This window comes from Chelonoidis abingdonii, chromosome 2, assembly GCF_003597395.2.
Source record: "Chelonoidis abingdonii isolate Lonesome George chromosome 2, CheloAbing_2.0, whole genome shotgun sequence".
NCBI classification, from domain to species: Eukaryota; Metazoa; Chordata; order Testudines; family Testudinidae; genus Chelonoidis; species Chelonoidis abingdonii.
This window is the reverse complement of record NC_133770.1, coordinates 84,650,011-84,663,301: the sequence shown is the minus strand read 5'-3', so window position 1 is coordinate 84,663,301 and position 13,291 is coordinate 84,650,011. Positions and strand designations below refer to the sequence as shown.

The 13,291-nt window shown below is 39.2% G+C and overlaps 1 protein-coding gene across 1 annotated transcript; it reads left to right on the top strand.

Moving 5' to 3' along the window:
• Nucleotides 1-282: 282 nt before the first annotated feature.
• On the top strand, nt 283-6,693 carry LOC116838178 (C-C chemokine receptor type 5-like). The gene is given in 4 exon segments (XM_075062506.1): nt 283-726; nt 3,179-3,376; nt 4,382-5,121; nt 5,123-6,693. Coding segments are annotated over 2 exon segments (1,071 nt in total). The 5' UTR covers nt 283-726; nt 3,179-3,376; nt 4,382-4,392; the 3' UTR covers nt 5,465-6,693.
• Nucleotides 6,694-13,291: the final 6,598 nt, after the last annotated feature.

Here is a 13,291-nt window from a genome sequence, read left to right as displayed (position 1 = left end):
ATCATTATCTTGTCTGAGCCCCTAGAGAATATATTCTTTGTTTGCTTTTATAAAACATTGTTATGCAGACTGTAACCTAGATGATGTACACTGATTTACAGAATAAGGGGAATATAAACTGTCTGTTACTGAGGACCTGTGGTTTCCAACGTGGGGTGTTTCTGCATGCTGTTTTATTGAAAGACTTCTGTAAATAAAGGGATGTGTCTTCACATAGGTTTGTTTTTTAAAGTGCTTATCACTTTACCAAGACTTAATATAACTTTTACTTGCATTTGTTAAAAAGTTTGCAGAAGAAGCAGGCTTCTTATCTCTGATCCACTGACTCACAGATGCTGTTTTTGCTAACAGGAGTTTTGCTGCACCTTCAAATTGTTCTCACTAAAAAATAACCAATGTTAGTCTAAAACATAAGGGAAAACTTTTAAAATTGTTTGTTACTAAGGGCTTATGGTTTTAACTTTTATTAAAGCCCCTATGTAAAAGGGCTACATGGCAAAAAAAATGTGTGGGGTCTGGTTTTTTAGATAAGAATAAGGCAGTTAAAGGGGGAGGAGAGATGGCTCTTGTTTAAAAACCTTGAGATTATAGGATTGATTCAGAAAAATGACTTCTATGACACTGATGTAGAACAACATCTGATTGGATCGATCCAAAGGAGGTGATAATAAGCGTGAGGGCTGCGAACCTGGGAAGTTGCCTCTTTCTGCAGAAACACTTGGAAGGGTAAGATCTCTCTCTCTGACTCAACCATGTGCTGTCTATGTTTGCCCTTTGCAAAGGAGATTTATTTTCCCTTTTCTTGCCCTGTTCTCTCTTTAAACCTATCTTTATATGTTTCTCTTTTATTTAACTCTTTTTAAATGCTCTTTTCTTAATCTATCCTTGTAGTTAATAGTTTAAATGTTTTTTATTAACCTCCCTTTATACTTTTTACCATGTGCTTACTAAACAGTCTCTGCTTTAGTAAATTTCCTTTTTTTCCCATATGTATTCTTTTTAACCTATTTTTCAATATTATTTAATGTTTTTAAATGCTCTTTTCTTAACCCACCCTTATATTAAATAGTTTAAATGTTTCTTTCTTAACCTGCCTTTATATTTTTATCATGTGCTTACTAAACAGTTTCTGATTTAGTAAATGCCTTTTTGCCATGTGTGTTCTTTTTAAATCTATTTTTCAATATTATTTAATGTTTTGAAATGCTCTTTTCTTAACCTACCCTTATATTTAACATTTTAAATGTTTCTTAACCAACCTTTATATTCTTACCATGTATTTAATAAACAGTTTCCTTTATATGTTTCTCTTTTATTTAACTCTTTTAAATGCTCTTTTCTTAACCTACTCTTATATTTAATATATCTTTTACATTTTATTCTTTAATAACATACCAAACTAGTCCTTTAAAAACACCTCTCCTTACTAAACCTCACTAAAAATCTCTCTTTTCTTTAGTAACTTGCCTCTATTCTTTCAAACTAACTCTTTTAAAACAAAAATCTTTATTCTTCTTTAAGTTCTCTTTCCATTCTTTAATAACATGCCAAACTAGGCCTTTAAAATAATCTCTCCTTACTCAACCTCACTAAACAATCTTTCTTTCCTTTTTCCTCTAAACCTTACCAAAGCTTTCTTTTTTAATTTTTAAGCTCTCTCGCTCTGTCCTTTCAACCTTTTTATCTAAACAAGCAACCAAATGCATCAAATCACAAGCTCACAACACTCCCCCATTCAAACATAAAAAATAATCATTTTTTTTTCAAAATGGCTGATGGCGCCAAACCTCGACATCAATGGCAATGGTGACAGAGGGTGGGAAATAAGCCCTAAATGGGGCATGGAAACCTGTCAAAAATACATGGTGATTAATACTATTGAGCCATATACTACTATTCTGGCATCTCCTAACTTTTCAGTTCAAGACTTTGGAACTTAATGATCTTTCCATGTAGGATTTATCTGTAAGTAATATTTTTGGTTAAAGATGCCAAGCAAACCAGAGCTTGTTCAATATTTAACCATCAGTGAGAGGACATGGATTAAGCACTAGAAGAAATAGTGTCCCCTTGATGCATGCAGATGGTGCCATAGAATGTCCCTGGGGAACTGTCCAGCAAAATACCTCCTGAAACATTGTACAGCCACAAAGCTGAATTCCAACCTATGAGGAAAAAACAAAACAAAACAAAAGATCTGTGCAGTAATATCTATCACCAGCAAGGCCTCTCTGTGCTTTGTTCCTCCACTGAAACTGTCATTGCAGATGAAGTGGCAAACATCACACCCAAAACTTCCGTCTTTTTTCAAATATATTACAGTCCTTCAAACCACTACAATTTCCAAGAGTGCTACTACAAGACACTTAGTCATGCAAGAAGACTCAGTATTTGGAACCTTTTAATTTGTTTTCTGAAAACATTTGTATTAATTATTTGTTTTGGTTAGCAAGAATGTTTGCAGAAACTTGGGCATCTGAGTTCATACAACAATACACACTAGAGAGTACTTAGTCAAGCCCTATTGTTTATAAGAGTTGCAGTCATCCAATCAGGAAGACGAAACAATGCCCTGAGTTGAGTGATCAATTGCACAGCTCACATGGTGAATTATAAATGCAGTCACAAATATTCAAAGCTACAGTCATAGTGAATAATTCATGAGAAACCCACAGGCTGAAATACTTTGTACAAAACCTTTGAATAATTTTGAATAACTAATATTTATAAATAGTAAAATTGTTCACAGATAATTTGCAAACAGCTTCTAATAGTTTACCTCATTTTGACAGTTACTGCTGGAAAAGATCTGTTAAATCATTGATTCCAACCAACTTTCAAACTCCAGATAATAGGCATTTCCGATGCTAAGGACATACCACATTAGAGTTCAGGCAAAAGGCCATCGCAATAAAATGACATAAAATCTTGACTCAAGTGAATCATTTTAACCCAATATTACATTTTGGCAGAATCCAGTAATTAGAACATGATAATCAATGCTAACTATAGATACATTCAAAATGGACACTGGCGAGTGTCCTTTTTTTTTTTTTTTTGACAAAAGTTGTACAGTGTCAGAATATAGCCTACAAAGACAATGGTTTTGAAATTATTTGATGCCATTCAGGATGGGGTGTTTCAATATCAGTTTACAGATTTGTGAATTTTCTTACAGGTTATCAACTGAGAATAACGTGCTGAATATTTCTTGGATGGCAGAGAACAGTGCTCTGCTTTCATTCAAAGGCTACATTTTTCATTGCTTGGACTTGATCTGAATTGCAAGAGAGGTGAAACTTGCCATTTCATCCTACAAAGTCAATTCTAGTGCAGGATTGTCTAATCACCTCTTCCACATTTTCCTAATTAACAGGTAAGTCGCCTATTTCTTGTATGCAAGGATAGTATCGTGACAAGAACAAGAGAGCCCAATTCTCATTCACACTAACACCACTTTACCTTGCTCTGACAGTATAAAAGGGCCTTAAAGTAAAAATAACTTATATTCATATTCACTTCCTTCAAGGCTCCTTTGCATGACTAGAGCAGTTTAAAATGGCCTGGGTGTAAATGAGATTAAGGCAAAGACTTAAAGGAACAACTTTGTTAAATAAAGAATATGGGCCTTATCATCATTTAGATTTATGGCTTCTGTTGTCAAGGGTTTATTTTTAGTAGTTTTTTAGTTTTATGTAGATATCCAAAAATTAGGGTCTTTCTATATACTATAATGAGTAATGTCTTTTTTCAGAACCAAAGCAAACCAAATACAGAAGCACAGAGCAGACGGTTAATGTGAGAAATGAGCAAACTTGTTGAAAGAATAATTTACAACAACTATATATTTGGCAAATTTTGCGTGTGGAATGCTACTTAGATGCTGTCCACCCACAGCCTACCAATGCACACCCACTCATGGCTTATTGCTGTGGTGTGACATCTGAATATGGGTAGGAAACCTGAAAAACAATAAGTGTTTCCTCTAGATAGGCCCTTTTTTAATGATGCTCTTTTTGTCTCATTCTGACACTTCTGAAAACCACTTAAACACACTTGTAACAAGCCAGCTGGAAACTAGCTGCCTTTGTGATTAGTCATCAGCCAGCAGTCAGTTGTGTCATGGTGCTGACATAGTTTACTGAAGATGACAAATATTTCTGATACATAATGCATGTGGAAACCGATATTTAACAAATAGTGGAGGTATCAGAGTGTCTCAAAAAAGGGTTGCAATCATCTTTTATAATGGGAAACATTAGGCAACTTAAATATGGAAGTCACTGCCAGCTTCCCAATAGTATTATCTGTGGTAAAATTCCAATCTTTGTCTGAGTTTTAGTCCATCTCTTTAGTTTCTACCATCTCTTTCCTCATCCAGGACAGAACAAGATGGATGAAGAAGTTCTCACAACAACCGACTACTACGATATTGACTCTGAGCCATGCCAAAAAGCTGATGTCAAAAAATTTGCATCCCGGTTTCTGCCACCACTTTATTCTTTGGTGCTGATATTTGGACTGCTAGGCAATGCGCTAGTTGTGCTGATCCTGATAAAATACAAGAAGCTGAGAAGCATGACTGACATCTATCTGTTGAATCTGGCAATTTCCGATTTACTCTTTATTCTTTCCTTACCATTTTGGGCTTACTACGCAGCACGTGAGTGGGATTTTGGAAATGCAATGTGTAAAATTCTTTCAGGGGTCTATTATGCTGGCTTCTACAGTGGAATATTTTTCATAATACTTTTGACAATAGATAGATATCTGGCCATTGTCCATGCAGTGTTTGCTTTAAAAGCTAGGACAGTTACCTATGGCATCCTCACAAGTGTTGTCATTTGGGTTATAGCAATATTAGCTTCTCTTCCAGGGTTTATATTTCATAGTGTTCAAAAGGAAGGTCCTCACTGGACTTGCAGCTCTCATTATCCATCAAATTATGAAAAAGAATGGAGGCAATTCCTGATTTTAAAGATGAACATCCTGGGACTTGTCATTCCATTTGTCATTATGATCTTCTGCTACATAGAGATTATAAAAATATTACTGAGACGTAGGAATGAGAAAAAACATAAGGCAGTCAGGCTAATTTTTATTTTAATGATTGTGTTTATTATTCTTCATTCTGGCAACCAATAACAACATGCGGTTATTTCTCATATACGCTTTTTTTCGAAAGATTCTTTCCCCTAAATAAAATAACTGTGAGGGGAGCAGTCAGCTGGAGCTAGCAATCCAAGTGACAGAAGCGATTGCAATGATCCACTGTTGTATCAACCCCGTGATCTATGCTTTCATTGGTGAAAAGTTTAGGAAATATCTTTATACCTTTTTCCAAAAACACATTGCAGTCTACCTCTGCAAACACTGTCCAGCTCTTCATGGTGATAAATTAGAACGGGTTAGCTCTACATACACCCCTTCCACTGCAGAGCATGATATCTCCATTGGTTTGTAAAGTGCGTTAGAAATGTAGCTAATAAAAGTTTCATGGTCCTTTTTTGTTTAATTGCACAATCTTTTAAGTAAACTCTTATGGTCATCGCATTAAGACCTGGACAGTTACCAATCACAGTAATTCATTTTTTTGTGACATTGCGGTATTTCTCATTTTTCATATAGGGAATATTAAAAATCCCACAGGAAAATTCAAATATGGCAGTTTAAGTATCCACTGTAACATGGCACCTAATGTAGTATGATTTTGCTCTTTAAACCTGGACTCTGATCAAAGAACTATTTCCTCAGGAAATATAATTCAGAAGATGGCTTGAAGAGGGCAAGGAACAAGGTTTTTCTTCTCTCAAGAACCATTTACCTATATGCAAAACCACAAGAAAAATTTTAGGAGGAAGGCATCCATGGGAGGACATTATAGCCATTTACATGGGGCTCGATGCACCTTTTTATTTCAATGTTTAACATTAATGGAACATTTCAGGAAAAAAAACTTTGTAGCAAAATCATGAAAGGTTCTAAAATTCCCGTGCATTTTATAAGTTCGATTATATTATGGAAAAAAAAGCTAGTACCTCTCTGAGGTGGGAAGGATTTATTTACAATTACACCGATACCTTATTTTTCCTATAGGGTTTGAAGAGCTGTTAAATCTTCATAAAACAGAGATTTTGATAAACAGGGATTGTGCACACTTCTGTTAAGTGATATGGGATATGACTGACATTCTGTTAACCAGAATTGTTTTAAGGAGGGGTATCCTATTAGCTGGTGGCTGACTGTTTAAAATAATCCTTTCCCCTTGACGACTGCGTTCAATTATTTTGATTTCACATGAGTAAGAACTGGCAGGATCAGATCCCAATATCTTAGCACTTACATATTGCTTTGGAGCCTCACACCTCTGTGCATAACAAGTTATTCATCCTGAGGACAGCCCCGTGAGGTAAATATCTGCAGTATTACAAAGTGATGGCAGAAAATTACTCTCCCAGTAAACTTCCTTTCATGGAAAAAATATTTTCTGCACATTTGCACTAATGTGAAAGCACTTTTTTAACACCAAATGCATGTCAGTGTTATGTTTATAGATCTATTCCAGTTTTACTGAGCTTTCTCCATTTCCATTTTTATTGGGGTGTGAATTCTGATGCTACAATTTTATGCTTCTTTCTCTTTCCACATTAATGCAAGTTATTAATAAAATCATTGTTTGAAAAGTTTCATATACTCAATGTTTCTCATTGTCTTTGTGGGAAAGAGGCTTCAGCTCTGGATCCTGGGAAAGTGCAGGGAGTGCTCCTTACATGGACACCAAGGGAACACCCATAACCACAAAGGGGGTGGAGAAGAAGTGGAGCCATGGACCAGAACCCTCCCCCACACCAGCCCACAGGGAAATGAAACCTACTGGGTATAGAGCTGCTGCACTATCCTAAAAGATGTTGCAGCTGGGACAGCCCCCATTCACCGAGAAACTTGAGGAGGGATTTGGTACTTGACCTTTGAAAATAATTTTTTTTTTTAATTTTAGGGGGCAAATATCAGTTTGGGTGGGTATTACAAAGCAGATGGAGTGAAAGTGAGTGAGGAAAAATTATGTAGCACTGAGAAGCAAACTGGATTCTCCCACAAGCCAGCTCTGGCCACTGTACGATCACTTTGTGCCGCTTAGGTGATATAAGGAGACATTAGCCAACCGGACAATCTGGCCCTTAAAATTTTATATCTACAGAGTATTAAGTATTTAAAATTAAACATGCCTGTTGCTCTACATCCCTCTTCATGTTCCCTTTTTTGTCCCCACCATTCCTCTGCCTCCCCTTCATGCTCTTCCCAGTCTCCTGCACCCTACTTCCATGCATCCCAGTCCTCTGTATTCCTGCTTCATCCCCTCTCAATCTCTGGCCAATCTCAATATATTCCTCCTCCCTGACTGCCTCTCACTCCAAGACCAGGGAACGTGGCTCTCTGACATCCACTCCCTGCCCCAGTGAGTCTCAAACTTTCTGCTATGAAGCCTCACTTTTATTGAAGCAAATGAGCTCAGTCCCCTCCTTCGGGTGAGTTAGAGACAACATTCACACATAGCAATAATTAATGCAGTACTAGAATGGCAAAGTATATAAACTCACACTGGCATTTACTTCACAACATTTCAGTGAGATGAATGAGCCTGAAGAGCAACTGGGGACTCGGGAGAGAAATGGGCCTAAGGGAGGTACAAGCTGGGGATAAAGGAACTCACAGGGAAGAAGCTGGGGGTGCCGAATGGGTGTGGAGGAACTGAGACTCCATCTCCTCTGTGCTAGCAAATCATTGAGATAGCTGGTGGAAGATGCACAGGAAATCTAACAGAAAATACCATGCAGTAATTTGCATTTTTTCAAGGTAGTCAAAAAGTAGGATATGAGTTTCCGGCCCACCCAGACTCCACCGTGGGGCTGGCCCTATGTTTTTAGAAAGCCTCCCCTAACCACAGTCCATATCCTTTCTAGCGCACAATTCTCCTCACTATGCCCCTCTCTGGATTCCTGTCATTTGACATTTACTATCTCTTCAGTGATAACTAGACACATCTATCTTGCTGAATTGATGATCTACATTGACAGACCTCTGATCACATATTGTTTCATATATATCACGAACTGGTGGGGTTACTGGGAAAAACACAGGTCTGTACGTTTATTTCACTGTGATCTCAGATTACAAAGTTTAATAATTAAAACAGCAAAAAACAACAGTTTTGGAAGGGATATAAACTCTTATGCAGGACATAAGCCAAGCTCTAAATATTGAGGTTTAGGAAGAAATGTTACCTGTGGGCAGGTTTCTCCTCAATTGCCCACTACAGGCTTTCTTGCACCTTCCTCTGAAGCAGCAGGTGCTGGCCACTACTGGAGACAGGATACTTGACTAGATAGACCATGGGTCGTCGATCCAAGCTGGCAATTCCTGTGTTTCTAGAAAGAGACAAGACTTTTTTATTTCATGTTTCATCTTGAAAAACAAAGTCCTTCCCTTACTCGGGAAAAACTCATTGACACCTGCGGCAGATTTGGAATTGCCTGTGATTATTTGTGAATATGTTAAAGATTATTTCTAATGGTAAGTGTGATTATAGTAAGGGGGTTTATTGTATGGATACATGGGGTAAATTCAAGAAGAGATTGACTGCATCAGGCAGGAAAGAGTATTATGGCTCCAGATATTTATAAACCCCATATTTATATGGCTCCCTCTATTTATAAACCCCTCCCATTCCCCATGAGTTCCTTTTGGTTGCACTGTCAGAAAGAGACTCTGGATGCATCCTGCCAATCTGCTTGCCCACAATGGAAACCACCAAAGTAACTTCAAACAGCTAATAAGCACACCTAGTGCTTGCCACACCCAGTTTCTGGATATCATGCCTGCCTCTGGCAAGTGTGGCACAGAGAGTCCCCCAAATGAAAAACAAGAAATTATGTATCCTTCTAACTCTTTCTTCCTTTATTCACACCACTACATGCTGCACTGCTAAGAGTGGGTTACAAACAAAACCAAACTCTTTCTATAATTATAGCTTTGGATTGTGAAACCTAAGTCCCACCACTAGGATTTCAAAATCTATACATCTGTGCTTTAACACACTTTTTATAGGAGCATTTGAAAGTCCTTTTTAGAAAAGAAGAACTGCTTAATTTTTTTTGAGTAACAATGATTTGTTCACTCAAAGTCTGCTAAACAAATGAATATTATGTCCTTCACACAGGAAGAGGTGTATGCCTGCCCTGTGAGTTTGTTATGTGCAAAACTGATTTATGCAATGCAGCTGGTCTAAAAAACTAAGACATCAGTGGCACTTCTTAGACATTTGGTAAGTCATCTTTTATCTGTTTTTAGTATTTATACATTAATTAGTTGCTTATATAGATTAAGAGGTAGTACAAATGCCTATATCTGTAAACACAGTATAGTATCTGCTATGTCATTTGTTAATGGATTTGCCTATCAAAATAACAATTGAGGAGGGCAGGGGGAATATACTGGAATGAAGTATTTTAAAAAGGATATAATTATTAAAGTGTTCAGAAGGGAAATCAAATAAGCAATGAGGCAAATTTCCAGGGACTGTAGTGGATGAGATTGCAATGGAATAAGATATCTCTGTAACAATTGAATTGAACAGGAAAGATTTTTCTGTCAAAACTTTGATACTAGTTGTATCAAGAAGAAAAATCTGTTTTGAAAACACAATAATGGACCAGATTTGCAACTGGTATAAACTAGTGAAGTTTCACTGAAGTCAGTGGAGCTACACGGATTTATATAAGCTGAGGAACTGCTCTGATACTGGGAAAATATTAGTTTGAAATCTGAGAATGTGAGCACATTAAACATAAAATCCTTTAGACCTAATCTAGAATATATAATCTTTTCAGCACACCATACAAATGGTCTGATTGTACAGTCCTTAACAGTGATATGAAATCAGTTTTGCTTAATAAAGATTGTAGGATTCAGTCCTAACTCCAAGATGCCAAGTGCACAACTCCTATCATAATTAATGGAAATTGCATTCCTAAGTACCAATTTACCATTGAATATTAAATGATGATTCCCCTTCTGTCCAAAAGAGAGGAGAATCTATCTGGCTAAGTCATATTTAAACCTATCTCAGAATGACTGCAGAAACACTGGTATTGTAATTTAAAAACTGTGTGTGATGTGACCTATTTACAATCAATATGTATTTCTACAGGAAGTCCCGTGTAATTTAGCCATTTTCTGTAAAGTTTTACTCCACATTCTAACATTTAAATTTTTTAATCTTTGCCATTTTTTTCAAAATAGCTCTGATCTGAACATTTCTGTGAAACTATTATCTGGCTTTCCTGATTTCTGTGTATGCTTAAGGCATGGAGGGCTTTTTAACTCAAAAGCAATAACGACTGGGTTAACTTGCACCAGACAAACCAAATTTTTGATAGGCTGATCGCAAATTTCTGGGAAGAAATTGTAGTTTGTGGTCATGACTATACTTATATCCCATATTGTAGTGCTTTTCGTCCATAGGTCATATAGCAGTTTGTGAGTACCTTCATCTCTCTTTTATAGATGGGGAAACTGATGCACAAAGAGGTGAAATGACTTGCCTAAAATCAAACAGCTGGTCAGTGGTAGAGCTAGAAATAAAACCCAGGTCATCTCACTCATAGTCAAGTGTCTTAGGCACTAGATAACAGTTTCCTAAAAGAGTGGGAGAAATTGCTTCATGGGATACAGCATATAGGGATATGGTTATCCTGCTCTTTTAAAATTGGCACCCAAAGGTGGTTATCGGTATCTGATGGATAGACACCAACCTCAGATTCAGATACTGTGGAGAGAGGTTTGTGAAGCAAGGAAAGGAGCTGGGCTAGTAGGAGGATTTTACCGAAAGAAATCAGAAAGGAGGAAGAGATAACAGGATTTAGGCACTGATGACAGGTTGGGGAGAAGAAGACAAGCACCAAGGTGATAGTCTCATGTCCAGAGACAAAGTGGAGGGAGAAAGTGGGAGCAAGATACAGACACATCACAAGAATGAGGCAGCAAGAAGCAGCTTTGATGACAAGGACAGAGTAGGGGCTATAACTAAAGAGTTTGCCATGATATCACTGTTTTGATGACATTTCAGAATCAGATTTGTATCAATCTAACAAAATGGCCAGACACTTGTACAAATCAGTTCCAAATCAGTTATTTGTCACACCTCTATTTGCTGATCAGTATAAGCTGAGGATAAAGACATATGTCCACCATTTCTAACCAGTCTCAAATTCCATCACCTATTTCACAGCACCTGCTTTTGAAATGCTCCGTTCTGCTGAGGACTGCTATTTTATTCCCTAAACAACAGCAACTTCTCTAAACGCCTCTTTCCTTGGTGATAGCTGCACCTGGTTAAGGAGAGTCATGTTGATCATGAGCAGAAGACACACTGGGGGTTGCTTGTTCTCCTTATTGGAGTTCTTGAAGCTAATTCAATTTCTTAAGTTGTTCAGACCACAGATACAAAAAACAGCCCCAATTCTGCAAGTGACTGCGCAGGCAAACCAAACCAAACACAAAATATAAGCTATGGAAGGAAAAGGTTAGTGGCTACTTTTTCAAGAAGCTTCTTTTCTTAAAGTACTGTTAAAAGTGACTATATAAAAATACAGTCTTTTAAACTCATCTGCTACCAATGTATCTGAGCCATAACAACTTACTATACCAACAAAACCACACTTTTATTTTCACAGTGACTGTAGAGTCAACACAGCTGTGGAACAACTGTCTCATGGGGAGATGCATAGAATTTTCTGAAAATCAGGCATCTTTAAAGGTGTCTCAAATTTGACACACAAAAAATGAAGCACCCAAAATCACTAGTAACTTTTGAAATTCTCACCTATTTAGTTTTCAAAAGAACTCAGATGTATTGCTATGCATGTGATTATGATAACTTTCCACAAGTAGTTTGACAAGGTCTTAATAAAAGCAGAATAGTCCAGTCAAATAAACAAAGAGACAAAATTGGTTAAAGGAGGCTAATGTCCAAAAAGAAAATCATCTTGTTCCCCATCGTGCATGATGCTACCTTCCTTAATGACCATCCATAGGCCCTTGTCCCTCTCTCTACGATCCTAAAGGGTCAGAATGAGAGTTCCTGCAGACCAGCAAGATCCTTACGCAGATTCTGTAGCAGCGTAGTTCAGCCATACATCCTCACAGAGGGCAAAGGGTTGTACTTCCTTGAACAAAAGTCCATGTCCTTTTAGCTGCTGCAAGTGCTTTCCTTGCAAAATCTTTTTCAAGTCTCTTTTCTGAGGCACTGTTTTTCAATCCATGGGTTGTGACCCACTACTGGGTCACATCATGTAAGGCGCTGGGTCACCTTGCTCTGGTCAGCACCACCAACTGGGACATTAAAAGCCCTGTCGGTGGTGCTTCCCAGCTCAGGCAAGCTAGTCCCTACCTTTTCTGACACCACGCTGTTACCAGGGTCCGGCTTCTTGGCAAGGGGGCCCCGGGGCTCTGCGTGCTGCCCCCACTCTGAGCACTGGCTCTGCACTCCCTTTGACCAGCAACTGGCCAATGGGAACTGGGGGGGTGGGTGCTATGCGCCTTTGCCTAAGAGTCAGACTGGCTGCTGGCCACTTCCAGGGTACAGTGTGGTCCACGGTGCATCTCAGCTGCGCTGCTGACCAGGAGCCACTGGAAATAAGTCTGCACCCCAACTCTGTGCCCCAATTCCCTGCCCCAGCTCTGAGTCCCCCCAAACTTGGAACCCCTTCCTGCACCCCAAACCCCTCATCCCTGGCCCCATTCCAGAGCCTGCACCCCCATCCCAGAGCCCTGACCCCCTCCCGCACCCCAACCCCCTGCCCTAGCCCTGAGCCCCCGAACCTACAGCTCCTCCTGCACTCCAAACCTATCTTCCCCAGCCCCAGCCCAAAGCCCTGACCCCATCCTGCACCCCAACCCCTTGCCCTGCCCCTGAGCTCCCCCAAATCTGGAACCCCTCCTGCACTGCAAACCCCTTGTCCCCAGCCCCAGCCCAGAGCCCTGACCGCTTCCCACGCCCCAACCCTCTGCCCCAGCCTTGAGACCCCCCTAAACCTGGATCCCCTTCCTGCGCCCCAAACCCTTCAGCCCTGGCCCCACCCCAGAGCCTGCACCCGCAGTCTAGCGCCCTGACCCCATCCTGCACCCCAACTCCCTGCCCCAGCCTAGAGCCCCCTCCCATACCCTGAACCCCTCATTCCCAGCCCCACTCCGCAGACCTCACTCCCACATCCCAACCCCCTGCCCAAGCCCC